The sequence below is a fragment of the Syngnathus scovelli genome, chromosome 3 (assembly GCF_024217435.2).
Source record: "Syngnathus scovelli strain Florida chromosome 3, RoL_Ssco_1.2, whole genome shotgun sequence".
In the NCBI taxonomy this organism is placed as follows: Eukaryota; Metazoa; Chordata; class Actinopteri; order Syngnathiformes; family Syngnathidae; genus Syngnathus; species Syngnathus scovelli.
This window is the reverse complement of record NC_090849.1, coordinates 19,302,453-19,319,794: the sequence shown is the minus strand read 5'-3', so window position 1 is coordinate 19,319,794 and position 17,342 is coordinate 19,302,453. Positions and strand designations below refer to the sequence as shown.

Genomic DNA, 17,342 nt, shown 5'->3' with positions numbered 1-17,342 from the left:
AGTGACCATTCAGCAACCCCTCTCTTTGTGGAGAATCATCTGTATTTCTTCCATTTCTGCACTCTCATATCCCATTTCCCCTTTGATTTGTCATCCGTCTGTGATTCATCCTCCCCCCCCTCCCTTTTTATGTCCTTAATCACCTGCCGGCCTGCCCGAGCTGCCATGTTGACACCAGACAAACCGAGCCACATTCTCACATCTTTTTAATGAGCCTGTGTTATTATACAGGCTTCAATTGTCCTGTTGGCAAAAGATTGGCGGCCTTTAAACAAAAGGTGCTAACCGGCCCTCATCCTGGGCCTCCTAAGACTCTAAATGTATGAGACTCTCTGTGAGACTTTGGAAGAACTCCTGGGCTCAAAGCCAGAAATTTGTCAGGTTACCCCGAATTACTCCTATGCATCAAAGTAAAACTCTTGGGGAAGCCACTTATCTTGTATCAAATATACATTAGAAGTCCAACACAGAGGTTAATTTCAGACGGAAAGCGGAGGTGCAGTGTTAGCACAGATTAGCATTAGTTATCAGCGTTGGCGTCCGATAACCGTTATATGCTCGAATGTTGCAAAGCTTGGCTACACAAATTGAAATGTGTAAATCAACAACGGTGAAGCGCTGCCTCCACGAGTGAAAAGACGATGATGCAGTCTTTAAAATGGTATTTCTTTTGGTAGGCATTCCAGCAATACTAAATCGCTGAGTGAATTAGTTTGCTGTGTTTTTGAAATATAAATGACTGACATTAACAATGTTAGCGTAACAAAGAAAGCAAGTTTGTTTTTAACTTCTATATTTTAATTGGGGATAACAGTTCTGTAAACTCCTCTTTGTTGTGAAATTGAGGAAAGCCAATTTTCATAACTGGAAAACTAAAAACATTTAATTAAACTGCCCAACCTAAACTGTGATCAAAGTTTGTTGCCTTGGATTTTTTTAGTTCGCTGAACATTTTGTGTGTGTGACATTTGTCGCTGTTTTTTAAATTTTAATTATCTCTCTTTGAGAACTACTTTTAAGTACCTCTTACTCCTTATGCAACTATTAGTGGGGAGTGGAGGATGCAAAACCTCCACCCACAAAATTATTTCTTGGACTGCTAATTGCCTCTCCTTCCCACCCTGTGTCTGTCCATTTGCACAGCAGTAGATGAAATTGATTCACAACTGTAATTGCTTCCTAAAGGACATGTTGAGATCGGGAAATGTGATCAACTTGGAGTGACGCTGTGATGACGATGCGTTCCCTTTATTTTTGGAGTAGTCTGTTCCTTTAACAATATGCCTATTACTGTGATTAGATTTTGCAGTGCACATTTGTGATCCAGCTCTTGTATTAGCTTATTGGGTGTGCCTCATGTGTGTCTTGTAAGTATTCAGGAGGGAAAAAGTGTTTTGCTTTATCACCAATTGTCCATGTTAATATTCCCCTCTGACGTTGTTGAAGTAATCAGTGCAGCCCACTATGACCGTGACAGCAGGTTAAGGAGGGGTGAGGAGGAGAAAAGCTCCGTCTGTGCCAGAGAAAACGAAAGCAGCATGAGGTGTATGTGCTGCCCTCTAGTCAGTCAAATATGCTTGTTATCAATGTGTGTGTGTGTGTGTGTGTGTTTGTGGTGTGTGAGTGAACACAGCAGGAGAGGAATGTAGTCATAGCTGTAAAGTGGGTGTGAAAACAGCCATGTTCAATGACCTCCAGGACGACCTCTCCACCCTCCTCCCCTTGCTCATTGATAGTGTCCTGTGTGTGCTGCCAAAATGTTTGAAGAAAAAGCATCTAGCGTCGTAGTGAGTGGATTGAAGTCCGTGTGTGTGTGTGTTATTGTTGAGAACAGCAAGAGAATGCCCCCAGAGTTTACACAGGCCTGAGAGAAGAGGTCAAGGGGATTATCTTAAAATATTGGCCCACCTCTGACCCCATCCATTCTCCCTGTCCAACTTTGAAGGCAGTCGGCACCTGTTGTGCAAATCCACGCAGTGAGTGTGAAATGTCTTTCTTCTTTAATTTATAAGAATAAAAATATCTATAATGTTCTGTTTCACGTTAGGTGGAACTTTAGATTAGCATAAAAACAGCACCGTCCGATATTTTGGGTAAAATACATTTTACATGTAGACCTCCTGCACATGAAGCATATCCACAAATCTGTTTGGTATGAATTCATGTGACTGGTATTCCTTGTTTGAGATTGAGGGCCGCAGCTCGTTTCCTAAAGTTTCATAAATTCTGCAAGGGAGCGCTGGTCTTGATTTAAGTCGATGACAGATGCAGACTCAAACTTGGATTTGGTCCCGGCTGAGTCAGCGATCCCAGCTGGTCGCCACTGCGGGGCGTCTCAGTGCTGGAGCGGTGCCTGATCCCCCAAACCCTCCCCAACCACGCACGCAAACACACACGTTCACATTGCAGAATTGCAATGACATTATTTATAATATGACTATTTATTGTTATTTTAATGAGCGGTGATAAAGAACATTAAATGCTTTAGTTGCTGTCATTAAAACAATTTTGAATAATTACATGTGGCCTGTTAATATAGTCCAAGGTTTTTGGTGTTGATGTTTTTGCAGTGTGTGGCAGGCAGAATTCTAGATAACACACACACACACACACACACACACACACACACACACACACACACACACACACACACACACACACACACACACAGGCCACAACGTACGCCTTCTAATGAGCTCCAATATAAAGAACTGAATTAAAAATTACGTCATTACGAATATTATGACAGTTTTGATTGACATGATCAATGATGTATATTATAAAAATTTATTTACTATGTAGTTGTAGTTTTCAGTGTGCAAATGCACTACATTCCTTTTCCACTCAAGTAACTCAATAAGCTTAGGAAAATATTACAATGAACTCCACATTGCATTTGACTTAATCTAATAATATCCATTTTGTGAGCTGTGTCCAAAATATCAGTCATTGCAAAGATACCATGCACCGTTTTGACTGATGTTATGTTATTCATTCAACAATAGAAAAACAACACAATTTCACTCAAAATTATATCCAGACATTAAAAAACATAAATTGCAATACTGTGGTACAATTTGAGCCAAGACACTAATTTTGTATTATTTTTTTTTTTTTATAGAACAGCACAAACAAAAATACGGAAATTGTGATGATCCCATCAGTTTAGTCCCATTTGACTTTTTTTTTTTTTATGTGAAATTGAGTCCTGTTAAATTGAGCACAAAGCTGATATAGCTGCTTGCAGGGAGCCTGTCTTATTCCGTACTATGAAAGGCAACAGGTGGATGAATACACACGTTTATTGTACCTTCTGCCATCTAACGGAAGAGCATTTAATTGTTCTGTCTGTCACTATATGGAGCTGCAGCTTACAAATAATAATTTGTAATGAATCCATAAAATTTTCAGACAAATGTAGTGCCAGTTGATCATTTCCCACGATACCCTGATCTCTCTGCCGTCTGCACATGCACTAGTGTGCCAGGCACCCTGGTTAGCAATCACTGCACGACACTAAACCACCATGCCGCATCAATTTGTCAGCTAAAAACAACCAAACGAGATCAAATTGAAGAGCTATTTTTTTTCCTAAATAATTTTGGTTAATTCAATGTCTTGACTTTTTTTTTAATTGTTTGTATTTAATTGCCAGATAATTTCTAATCATATTTCTGTTTACTATTAAAGGCAGTAGCTCCTCAATAATAACATACACACACAAAAAAAAACATTGTACTTACCTCTCCGTAATTAAATTACCTTAGTTGGGTTTGAGGAGTCGGCGTGGGGAAGCGTGGGGAGTGTCGGGGAGTGGGTAATGGGCGGACCAAGGAACATGAGCCAATGGCAGCGCAGTAAAGCAAAGCCACTCGCTCAGTCGGCGTCTAGAGCTGCTGGGCGCTGCGCGCACTCTCCCAAGGCTCTCCAACACACACACATCCGAATCCATAAACGCACACGCCCGGATACATTGACGAAGAAGTCGCGAGCGTGGGACTCGACGCATTTGGTTTAGTTCCCCCCGCTTTTTTTTTTGCAAGATGGCTCATTTATGTGGAGGCGGTGGGATGCGCACCTAAACAAGTGTCTCCTCTTGACTCAAGCTCCTCAAGCCGGACACCGAGACACAGCAGAGGAGGCAGCGTGATTTTTTTTTTTCTTGCTCACTTGTCATTTGGATTGATTGATCTGGTCGTCAAGGCTCTCTTCCCCTCCCTTACCTTGCACGAAGTGACAAAAGTTGTGTGGACTACATGGCTTTCTGACGTGGCCATCGGTTCTTTTTGTGTGTGCGTGCGTGCGTGTGACTGACTTGTCCCCAAGCACCCAAGGGTGCGCTCCTCGTCATTCACCTTGTTGACGCACCCCTGAAGACCCAACGCGAGAAGGGGAGGAGGGGGGACATATATCCCCAGCTCCGAGGGACACGCGCCACATTGGACCGATCGGAGCCAAGCAGCGCCCGTTGCGAGCGAGCGTCGTGCATGAGAGCGCTTCACCTGCAGCCACACCAACCAGGAGGAATACGTGGCCAACTTTTGCCGTAGTGATGCTGCAAGTGGAAATGATCCTCGCCGTCTGCCTGGTGCTGTGGATGTGTGTTTTTAGCCAGGAGCCCAGTTCCAAAGTGGTGGCAGACCGCTACGCCGTCTTCTGGAACCGGACCAACGCCAAGTAAGTCACTACTTCGCTGTCTTCCTCCGGGCGCTTTGCCCCACTCCGGCTCGCTGACCGGTGGCGCACGCAGGGCGGCTTCGGCTGTGTAGCTTTCTGCAGTGGTGTGGCCATCGCGGGTTGTGTCGTGGACAAATCGAACATCTAAAGTCTTTGCAATTTTATTTTCAAACCATGCGAGCAGACCGGACCAAAAGGAGCCGCTATGTGGCTCTGATCAGAACCTCTTAACACTATACTCAATCTAATTTATACAGACAATCTGTAGAGGAGGAAAAAAAAAATTCTAGTTATACCTACTGGCTCACTTTAACGTGAGACTAAACTGAGTAATTGGCTATGAGTAAAATAAAAAATAAAAATATAGCAGAAAAGTAAGATTATATTTTCTGTCATGAAATAATGACCAACAATTAAGTGTGTTTTACTTAAATGTTCTATAATTGCATTTTTTGCTTTCTCCATTTCAGTGGCGAGTTAAACTTCATAAAAAAAACTAAAATCATCACATTTCTCCATATTTTCCCCTCAAATGCAATTTGAACAAATATTCTGAGAATTTTAGAGAAACAACAAACTTTCCGAAGAGCTTTTTTATGACATGCGTAAAAGTTCTCAGTACAAAACCACAAACCTGATTCTTACAGTTCTAACATGAAACCGCAAACTTTCATAACTTTTCTCAGAACTTTTACACCATTTAACACAAAACTATTTTTACCATTTTAGCCTTTTTTTGACACACTGGTCATGGATTAATGCACACATTTATACTACCCCCTGAAATTCAACAACGGCCCAAGAACAAAAACAGTTTTCCCTCCTTCACAAAACAGCCGTCAGATTTTTCCCAAGTCAGGATCTGTAAGACTCGCGGCCGATCCGCAGCATGGAAGCTGAAGTTAACATTTATGTAAGAGACAACTTGACTACTTTTCATCTGAGGCAGCAGCATTGCACATATTAGTCAGGCGTTTCCCTTTCTGGGGTCCGACTGAGCAGCTTTGTCTCAGACGTGTTAAGTCGAAACACTTGAGTTGTTTGTCACACAACTGGAGAATGGAAATGAAAATTTGTTGAGTAAGAAAATCATCATACCCTTTTACTTCTCATTTTTAGGAACTATTGTCAAAAACACTTCCTGTATTTGCACTCTGTTTGGAAAGACGAGGGTCATTTGTTGGAGCAGTTTAGCGGTCAAGTTTACAAAATCCAACGGTGTGTGTAGATCTTGTCGTTGATATCCTCACGCTTGACGACGGCTTGCGGTCGACGTGCCGTTATTGACTTTATTTTTCTCTCACCATAATTTTGACCTTGATTCCTGCTGTTGATAGACATCCTTTGACTGGACTATATTTTGTTTTCTCCCCTTTCTTCAGCGAGAAAGTTTTGACTCGACTGGACGCTCTGTTAACTTGATTTTTTCCAGATGTGCTGACAGGTTTTCCCACTTTCAGCTCATAATACCAAATTGAAGTTAAAGTCGCTAACATAGAGAAGAGGGCAATACGAGAAGTTTGCACCAAGCTGGGTTCATGTTTTGCCTCTTTCTGATGCACAGTGTGAAGTAAAGCCCGGCTTTGAGCCCTGTTGGTCTTCCAAATCCTGTCTTGCCTCAAGGAAGGGAACTTTTTTTTTTTTTAAATCTTGTAAGTTTGCTCATACCGGTCAATCCGCATGCAAGTTCGCTCCCAAACCCGACTTGGCCTATTTATTAGTCCACTGACAAACATCTAACATATAATTGGTGAAAGCTGCTCCCGCTTTTTGTTCTTAAAGTCATTCCGATCAATTTTAGTGTCAACTCTGCGCACGGAAAAGTGATCCCGTCTCTCCGCGAGTCCACTGAGGTGCAATCTAATGAAGCGAGGCGTCTTAAATGATACAGCAGGTGACTTCAAAAGTGTAAAGCTGACATCATTTCAGACTAACTCCTGGAGAGGAAGCCGTTTAGCGGCCATTCATTTTTCCAGCCGGCAAAACCGCAGATTCTCCCGCCTGGAAAATGACTGGCTTGAGGTAATTAATCACCCCAAGTCGTTTTGGGTGTCCCAAAATTTCTTTGGTTTCTGATTTATTACGCCCAAGTTAGACATATTATGTCTTTGTGTCATATTATCCTCCAACTTTATTACCAGGCAGAAGTCACACAATGTATGTTTCTAGTGCGATTATCAAAATTGAAAGTAATGGCTTAAAATATGTCCGTTGATTAAATACATCCAAGTAAAATATATTTTACCCTGCACGGTCAAGAAAACTGTATCAAAACTGTGCTCAATCACAGTTGAACTATTTATCCAATTTAAATCCAAATTGTTCATCAAGTACATTTAAAAAAAAAGGTCAACGAAAGTGCTGTAAAAATCATGTTAACCAGACAGAATATTAAATAATATTTCCAAAGATAAATCCAATCAAATAAAATATAAGACCAATAAAACACAGACTAGATGGAGTAGAAGTTTAAAAAAAAAAAAAAATCATGTTGCTAGAGTCCAACATGGACAGGATATTTTTTCCGCAATTTGGGAACCTTATTCTTATTAACCTTGAAAAAAAGTTGGCGCGGGTTTGAAATTCGTCGCCATCAGTGCAAGCGTTTGTTAGTCGGGGGGGCTGAGGGTATTTCCTGGCTGTTTGCTTGGCTTCAATCCATCTTCAATTCCACCGTTAAAGACCAAGAACAAAACAAAACAACTTTACTAACTTCACTTTCTCGTTGAACTGCTCCTGGATCTGTCTTCTACCTTCATTTAGCGTTCTGGCCAGTCAAGAAGTGTTTGGGGAAGTCTTAATACACGTCCTCTCACAGGGTTCATTCAGCTTGAAACATCTTCTAAATAAAAGGACATTTCACTTGGGCAGCGTCTGCCCTCTGCGATTCAGCCGGCTGCCTTTGCTTGTGAGTATTTATTCTAATGAGAGGACAGACTAGTGCCCTTTCTTCTGCGACATGTCCCGCTAAGCTTGCCTCCCTCGCCGCCTCTCTCTCAGTCTGTATCTCCTTGTTCGGCGCTGAAACATGAATGAATACAATTAGATATTTTGGGAATCCATCTGCACGCGATGGTGGGCTCTCTGGGGTCAGGATGACTGTGAGAGGTCACACGACTTTAGGCGGGAACTTTGTGACTCTCCTTGAAGGTGTTCATGTCAGCCAGTGTGTTCTTGACCGTGCCGATTGCTTGTTGTTTTTGTTTTAGTTTCACGCTGTATATTACGGATGGCTTAGTGTTAACCAGTAGACTAGACTCCTTTAGGGAAACTTATTTAATAGTGTAATGTGCAAATGAGTAATATGTATTGTATATTATGCGTCTCGACACATCGAATTTATAATGTCTAACAATTGTACATTTGCACTATTGTTTCTTTGTGATGTCAATGTAAACTCATTGAGTGTGCAGATGATGGATCAAACACAAGGTGGCAGTAATGTGCAGGAATCATGAGTCTCCGCTGAGTTTTTTTTTTCGATTAAAAGAAAAAAAACACGATACATCGGAATTCAAGCAAATGTTTAAAACAGTACTTTACATCTAAAAAATAAAAATAATGTACTTGTGCAGTTTTTACATTTTGAAATGTATTAAGGACAAATTTCAAGAATCGATTAATTGGTAAATTTAAATTCTCTTGACAATTCACGCTTTTAGAAGTAATTGCAATGCATTGTATGTACTTTACATGTTATTGTAAAACATTTAACGTTAAATTTTTGTTGTCATTAAAAAAAATAGATCTTTTACAAATAAATTTATCAATTTAGAAAAACGCATTTCTCAGTCACCCAGCCTTCTAACGTGTAAAAAAAATGAATACCACTGGTCAACAAAGTTTTACAAAAAAATTTAACCAGCAATTTTATCGATTTTTTTTTTTTTGCGCTGATTCCCAATTTCTTGAGCACATCCGATTCTCACAATATTAGCAGTAATATAATATTTAGTATACTAATACTATATTCATGAATTAACGATTAGATTCAGCAGCAGGTAGAGTTTTTATTAACTTTTTTTATGAACTTTTTTATGAATAATTTACTCAGCATGGTACATTCATATTGCGCAAGCAAAAATAATATCTAAAAAATATATTGATGTGCTAGGAAAAAAGTGAAGACAGTTTTTAAATCACCATCCCAAATATGTTTAAGGACACAAAGCCCTTGAGGGTATCAGAAATTTAAATTGCCATGGCTTTCACCTGAAAGGTCCAACAATAGAGTATGTGGAAGATCGCTTGGAACGAAGTTGTCCCAATTTGTATCACAAAGTGCAAAAACCGTCAGTTGTATTGCACGGAATAATTTTTTCTTAATTTGCGTAATTTGCTAAAAGGCATTTTTCATGGAAATAAAAAAAATCAATTATCAATACAACACTACCAGAAGTTCTTAAAATGATTCAACGTACCAAGTCAGCAATTTAATGCGAATTGTTGAAAAACGGAGCACGTTGAAGATGGCCAAGCGCCAGGTGGCAACATTACAAACTCTGAAAACCTTTCAAGGACTAAAATGTCTGGAAAATGAATTTGCACCAGAAATGTCATGCTTTCTTCCTGACTCCATTGGAAAGTATTCCTTTAAAAAAATCAAGTTGACGTAAACTTTGATTGCATGAATAAGTGAGGTTTTGACCATAATACCTCATAAATGTAATATGTAGCTCTATCCAGTCCTTTATTGCAGTTTTTTTTTTTTTAAACTCTCGCCTCAGCGCTCTCTTCCTCTGTCTGAGGACTGATTAGTTCTCAGTAATGACCCTCTGCTCCGTAGTCTTTTTTTTGCCTACGGGACCGGCAGCCACTAGCTCTGGCTTGAGCTGCCAGGTCCAAAAGTGGAAGCGACGCAGAGAGCGAGCAGGAGGAGAAGGCAGAAAAACAAAAACAATGTTTGCGAGCAGGGATGATTTAAATGAGAAATTGTTTTTTTTTCTTGGTTTAGTCAAGGTTTAGATGTCACATTGTATTTTCTCAACAGACCTGTAAATGCACTTTCCATTTAGATTAGATTTTTTTTCCTATTAAACAAGAAAATGAGGCCGGCAGGCAGCAGTCAATGCGGAGTCCATGTGCTTGGCAGAGCAGCTGCTCTTTCGGCGTGTGGCAGCGGTGGAGAGCGAGGACTTTTTGGCCGTGACCCTCGAGGAGCTGCTGCACTGAAGAAATTTTGTTGGTCAGACGTGAGACGGGGAGATGTAACTCTGGTCGGGTAAAGGCATCTTACAATTTGCCGACCTAAATTAAGCCTTTTAATGAGTATATAATATTTACATATAATTTTGGTGGAGATCCAAATAAAATCATATTCATATTTTCATATTTATTTATTTTCACCTCACTTCCTTAGTGAATGTTGATCTGTCTGAGTACAGGAGGTAAATATTGGAAGGAGTAAAATTCGATGATTTGGCCTGAAAAATCTGTCTGCTTTACTGACTGTCATTGGAGTTATGTTTGTACGGGAAGAATTCTTGTACCAGTTCTCGTTCGATGGTCCAAGTGTATCTAATGTGACTGCTGTCTCCATACCAAAACATGGCCAAATTTCTCTGTTTTATGAGCCCTTTTCACTGGAGTGAGATGTCATATTAAATTGAAAAATATGGACGCCGTTTAATGGAAGTCAAGCTCATTTCACTTTCACATTCCCTCCTCCCTTGACTGGGGCCCAGTTCTTAATGCCCCGGTTTTTGTTTTCACAGTAATCGCTCCAAGGTCAGATGGAGTGCTGAAACACTGCTATCAGTGGAACAATCTGTCTTGTATTCAACCCTTTTGTAAAGAACTTGGAAGCATTGCTCGGAATTAACCGGCTTATGCAGCAGCAGTTTAATGTCCAACGAAAGATACCGTATTTTATTTTTTCCCCCCAACAATTAACTTTGGCTACGAGTCACTTTGTGAAGTTCCTTGCCTGTTTTGAAATGGCTGTCTGGCTTGCGTTGCTCTTAAAATATCAATGATGTGCAAAGTGCTGGGCAGTTACTTTGCAGTTTTTTAAGTTGGGTCAAGTCACCTCAAGTGTTTTTCTTTTTGCTCTCAAGTGGATTTGAATGTTTCCGTCAATATTATCAAACCAAACTTGGCTAAATATGGTCAGGAGACTTAAAAGTGAGGGTAATTTTGTCAAACTTCACCCAGATTGTTTTTCTTAAAGAAAGTTGCTGCCGGTTCTGATAAGAACCAAAACAGCATTCCCGGAATCTTCTTTTCCTCGTTCACTCCTTTCTTAAGAGACGGGAAAATGGCGCTAGCGTATCCTTGCTTGGGCTCCTCTGCTCTGTAAGATGGTGGCCCAGGAGCAGCTGTTCCAGCAGTAACGCTTGGTTGAGCTATCACCCCTGACCAGAGAGCGGTGCTGCTGAGTGAGCTTCTGGAGAACCACTGCTCTTAACCCCCCCACTCCCCCCATGAGCACACGTTTAAATCAATTTGCTGATTTTAACCAGCACATTCTGCTATGGGTGATTTGACCTTGTTAAATACATTTACTGTCTGACTTCCACTGGCTTTACAGGAACCACGCCCGCTCGTAAAGGCCAAGAGGACTAATGGATTCCAATTTTATTTTATTTTTTTATTTATTTTCTTTACTTTCTGTCACCATCCAGCTGGAAAATGTGAGGGCAGCAAGTGAGATTGACATTTTTTTTTATTTTTAAGACCAGACTTATTTTCCACAGATAATTCCGGTCATGGTTGGCTGCGTTCGGACCTTTCTGCCGCATTTTCCTTATTTAACTCGAGGGTCTGCGGGGGAGTAGTGACTGGATGTTTTTCTAGCTGGACCACAGTGTGGAGAATAGATCCCAGAAGGGAACACATCTCCAGCTCGTGAATAAAGACCTAATTGATGGGTTTCAGCCGGGTTGTAAATGATTCGTGTGCTTATTCGTCTTGACCGGCTGGGAAACAGTCAGCCGACACGCTTTTATGTGGTTCTTTTAGAAGTGGAACAGACTCTTTGCCGTTTCTCACATTGGGACTTTTTAGTTGCCAGAAGATAACGTTTAAAAAAACTGAGTATCTTGTCATTAAAACTCTGGCTGCCAAGAAGTGGACAAAACAAAATCGTAACCAAGCAAATTATTGTTGTTAAAATAAACGGTCAAAAAAATGTGGTCTTGCAAAATTGTGCAAATCATATGAATTTATTTCATGTGTATAATTTTTAAAGTTAGTCTTTTTTTTTTAATACTTGGGTATATTTTTCCTAATGTGCGGAAGCATGTAACGGCCATTTTGTAGTTAAGATTTTTGACTGATAAATATAATAGAACAGACTAGCGGATGCGTTTAAATATATTTGCAAAAACATCTGAACAATCTTTGCATTTACGTTTGAAAGTATTTGAAAGTACATTTGAATGTAATTGCAAATTTCAACATATTGCCAAATATGAGCCAGTGCCACAGGGTATCAAAATTTTCTCAGGAAGTTGGCCTACATAATACCGATATGCTAGAAAATTAAGTAAACATAGTTAGTTTGTAATTTGTATGATTCTTGTAGTATGCCCGTGTCGATACGCCCGTAGCATTATGGGAAAAATGTTTTTTAGCATTTGCCCGTCAAAACTGTTTACTCCGTATTGGCAGCTCCGCACTGCCGAACGAATGTCAATGCATTCTTTTTTGTAGAAAACCTCCAAAATTCTTGCAGGCCAATAATAAGCTTGCTTCCTTCGCCTGCTTAAGTTGAGAAAACGACAAGCAGCCAACATCGCCCCCACCACCTCCATCTCCAAAGCTGGGCCGTTCCGCTGAAAGGCGGCCATTGTTCCGCTCTCCCTGTCCACTTTACATGGGCTGAAAGTAATGCATGCACTTTAAATAGAGGCTGAAAAAGAGAGCAAAGGCAGGGGAGCGAGGTAGAACCGAGTGAATGGTGAAGAGAAACCGAGAGCCGGAGTTGTCGTAAGCTTACTGGAGGAGGAGGAAAAAAATAGACGGCAGTACAGGAGTAGAGTCAACGGTAGACATGAGGGGGAGATGCTTGTAGTAGCTGGGGGTGAGGAGGCCAGCTTGAATGGAGGAGGGTTGGGGTGGGGGGCTGGCAGGTTCCCTCATTTGCAACCAGCCGTATCCATCCTCCCTCCGTTTCCATCCTTGTCTGTCCTTGGCAAGATTTAAAGATGCATGTCTCTGGCTGTCTTCCTCGTGCCGACAGAGGTTGGAGGAGTTTGTGGCAGTCCCTCAGGGGAGGAGACTCGGGTTCCTCACCCAGCGGAGGTGTCGTCTTTGTGGTCGGTGACCCTGGGGTTATTTTCTGCAGAGACGGGATTAAGCCTCCTCAGGTTCGGACCCCTCGCTTTGTTTCCTTCACACATGCCTTATTTCATTGGTGGCGGGTGTTGGGGGGGGGGGGGGGATCAGTGGAGATGGTGCCGTGGTACGATAGTTGCTTCTTGCTTTGCAGCCACTGTGACATATTGCATTGTGCCCTTGCAGTTGCCTCTAAATCGCATATATCACAGCGTGTGTAATGTAGCGCCCTAATGGATGGCTTAGCGCCAAAGCACTATATATTTATATATATCATCTGACGAGACTGACTGGCGCAATAATAGCCAACTGTTTTTGTCCTCAAAAGTGTCTGTGCAAGTGAAGGTCATAAACGGACTTGTTACAGTCATCGTGATGAATAATGCGCCTAATTAAGCCTGGTTGTAATTCAAACACTGTGCAGCTCATCGGGATTGTCTCTCTATTTGTCTTTTGACTGCGTTTTTTTTTTACATTATATTGTGACTTAATGTGTCATTTTGGTCATATGTCGGAACATTTCCTAATGTTGTTTGGGTCTGTTTGGTGTCCAATAGGTTAGGGTGTAAAATACAGTGGAATGATAAAATGGATCATTCAAAGTCTGCTTTCAGAAAGCAGCATAAACACACCTCCTTTTATTAATCGTACTATTTTTGACCCAATTTTTCACACGCCTTTTGATAGTTTTGCCGTTTCACAAAGTTGCGAGTCAGCTGCGTGTGTAACCGTCATTTATTGTTTATGTACAGCAGATGGTTTTCTTGTGTAGAAGATTTTTTTTTTCTTTCACCCCTAGAGGGAAAACGGCTGATCCCCGGAATGTGTGATGAATCCCATTTCCACCCTCTCCTCTCATCTGAGCCTGGTCTGAATATCAACCCTGCATAACTAAATATGACACCCCGATGAACACAAACCAACAACCGCAAGCACACTTCACCCCCCCACCCCACACACACACACACACACGCTGGTATGTTTCAGGAGCCGCACTTCATTATTTCTTCAGTGATGTGTTCAAGTTGCAAGAGAAGCGCTCTTTGTTTTTCTTTTCCCGCTTGTTTATTTTCTTGCTGTGAGTCAGTGAGCATCAAGCTGGAAAGAGCAGCAGCCTTTGAACTGTGCCCTATCCCATGACTGCAGCCAGGGGTATTAACCCGGAGCCACTGAGAGGCTTAAAAAGCCATCAGCTCATTGTCCTGAGACACCCACAAAAAAGCCTTCCTCTGAACCCCCCCTCTTCGTTCTTCTTTACCTCCTTCCCTCCTTTCTTCTGAATGTCTCTCGCTGGCCTCTGTTGGCATTCAGATTTATCAGTTTTTAGGGTCTAATGAGATAAGTGAGACTTAAGGGGAGTCCCTAAAGTGGCCTACGCCCTCCACATGAACAGATGTGATGAGTGCTGCCCATGGCTACGTCCTTGGGTGAGTGCTTCACCCCCTAACGCTCTTCCACACGCCAAAGTTGCTTGTTTTTAATCTTGCCATCGGGCAGTCTTAAACCCGTATCTCACTGAGCGGCAAAGGTTTGCAAGTGTGTGCGCAGGTCGCCAATGTTGTTTTTGGGTCAGGGTTCAAAAACAGATGCAGGCACGGGGGGAACATGTAAACTGCACACAGGAAGGCCGAAGCCAAATTTCTAACCCAAATATAGAGCAACAAAAGTATTTAGATTTTTTTTTTTTTTTAGAAAAGAACGAGCAAACAAAAAGTTGTAAACCATATCATTTTTTAAAATGTTATTTTTTCGCAACCTAATTTTCATAGTATAAACGTTTCCTGAAAGCGATCAGATGCATTTTTCGATAATAATTTTCCATAATTTTTCATAATTGTGGTTAGGAGTAACGTTATATCGGATATTTTCCATCGTTCTTTTTGTTCTGATCCCGTCCTCCCGCTGCTCCCCAGCTTTTAAGTCTCGATCCCGTTGCGAATCCATGAAATATAGGCCATTTGGTTTCCTCCCACTCTTTTGCTTCTCATGCCATATTGTCTACGCTCCGGCCTGAAGGATTAATAGCTCCTTAAGTTGACTGTCCTTGTCATCGGCTCTGGTGGTCCTGCTGATGTGATCCAGCATGACCACTACCAAGCCTCAATGTTGTGGCTGCAGCCAGCTTCTTAGCACACATGCTGCACCCATTTCCCCCCCTCCCCCACTTTATTATTTCTTTCTAAATCATGTTTGTTCCAATCCAGAATTACTTCAAGTAAAGCCACTTGACATATGTGCTCAACGAATTAGAGCCAGGCACGAAAAGTGGAAATTAGGAATGCACTATATTTTAATCTATTTTAATCCAATCCTCATATATTTTTCTATTTTCACCAGACATTTTGAGTAAAACATAATAACTTTTCCTCCACAAGAGTACAGCAGAACTACTTCTAGTACAACAGGAGTCTCTAGAGAGTTTCGTTTCACCTGCTGTTCAGTTCTTTGAGGCTGTCCAACATTCCAGTCGGGATTATAGCGCGGCAAGGCAAACGGAAGCACAAATACGAAGGATTGCTGGGGATTTTTGGTTCTTTCTTTTTTCCCCCCCCCAAGTGACCGTTTGTGGCCCAGCTGTTTTGTGGCTGTTAAAGGTTTGACCTTGGGCCAACTCTGGAGAAATTAAATGTGAGCCTGAAGGAATATCACAGTTTGTTTTAAAATAAATATTAAATAGCAATTCAGGCCGTATGTAAATATAAAAAGATATGTCATTAAAAGGCATGTCTTTTGCAGTTAAAAATATACGATTGAGGAAAGTTTATTTTTTTGTCTTGCTTGAATAAACTACAAGTTAGACAAAAAAAATATGTTGTCTATTTAATTTGTTTTCTTGTTCCACTTGCAAATATTTTTGTCTTTTAATGACCATTGATAATATGATTTATTCACCTCCTCGCTGTTTTTATTTTTCCCAAGTGCTTCCTGCTCTACTCACAAACACAAAATGCAAACCAGCCTTTCGGTCATGTGTACCTCAAAAAAAAAAAAAGACAATTTGCAGATGTTTCAGCCATCGTATTCTTAACGAGGCGCAGGGCTGATGTTGTTGTTATTAGCCCCTGGGAGAAGAGATGCATCCTATTTGTTGTATTGGATTACAGACGGATTGTTTGTCTTGTAGCGGCCTGATGAAATATTCATTTGTGTCTGTGGTGTCTGAGTTGGCCCAAGCCTTTGCACGCTATTGGTGGAGAATGAAGTCCAGGTAGACGTGTTTGGAACATTAGGGCGACTGAGTTTGTTGATCTCACTTGCCGACTTAAGACGTAAACAACAAGCCAGGAGATTTTCAAAGTGGAAACAAATTGACAGGATTCATTCACCAGGTCTGCAAAAGCATAATAAATCAAGTTTTTCACTCTACTCACATTTTCTTGCCTTTAGGATACAGCGAGAGAGAGAGAGAGAGAGAGAGAGAGAGAGAGAGCAATTCTGCACATTAAACTTGGTACACTCGTGTATACATTTTCTGGGGGAAGCCATCTTTGCTGTATCACTAGAAGGAAGAACATGGCACGGAGGCGGTTGAATTATTCAATTCATAATCGGCCTTTATGTCCTGCCTCCGAGCCGGGCCCCTCTGTTATTTTAGTGCATAATTGATAGTGCTCAGGAGTGGAAAAGTTAGAATAGCAGAAGTAATACGAAGCGAAAGTCTAGTCAGGCAGCACAAGAAGGGAAGAGAGGCGGCGGCGGCGGCGGGCCCCTATAGGACTTTTTAACACCGAGCCTGTGTCGGCCTTTGCGGGGCTTTAGCGTTTGTAGACCAGCCAGACGAGCAAAGGGGGGCGAGGAGAGGGGGATAAAAAGGGGATAAGATGGGGATGAAAGAGGTGGCAGGGAGACGGGGATCCAGAGTAACGAGGCCTGACGCTGAGCCGGCCTAGAATGCGCTCCGTTTTGCCCCCAAAAGTGGCTGTATAGGACGCAGCTGTGTGCCAAAATAACATTTAAGCCTGCTGAATTTCACGGTGATTGGAAAAGTTTGTCGTTTTATCCGTACGGTAGACACACAATGGAGTGCTGGCCCTCCAGCGAGTCTTTTCGCGGCTTTTTACTTGCTGGCTTGTGCAGGTGAGTGGCATCAATAAAGAGCAACCTTGGAGGAAGCGTACTCATTGCCCTTGTACGCCAAAGTAAAGAGAGGCTAAGTAAGGATAAATTGGGCGAGATGACCTCTTAAATAACGCGACAGGACCACATACACCTCTTTGACTTTTAAAATGTTCTTTCAAGGTTAATAGTCTTTTTCCATAATAATAAACGATATTGGCAAAAGACTTTTGAAATGTCACTTAATCAATGAAACGACCCATTGAAGGGTCGGCAAGAAACGCCATCCTCCTTATTCGGAAAGTTTGGATGCCTCAGTCAAGGCTTGGTAC

The 17,342-nt window shown here is 41.5% G+C and overlaps 1 protein-coding gene across 2 annotated transcripts in view; it reads left to right on the top strand.

Moving 5' to 3' along the window:
- The first annotated feature begins 3,866 nt into the window (after positions 1–3,866).
- Positions 3,867–17,342, top strand: part of efna5b (ephrin-A5b) — a 74,435-nt gene continuing 60,959 nt past the window's right edge. The window contains exon 1 of one of the 2 annotated variants that reach the window (XM_049763604.2): positions 3,867–4,677. In XM_049763604.2, the coding sequence (XP_049619561.1) occupies positions 4,553–4,677 (125 nt within the window). In that variant the 5' untranslated portion in view covers positions 3,867–4,552. The remainder of the gene's footprint in view (positions 4,678–17,342) is intronic. The other variant, XM_049763603.2, reaches the window with a different exon arrangement.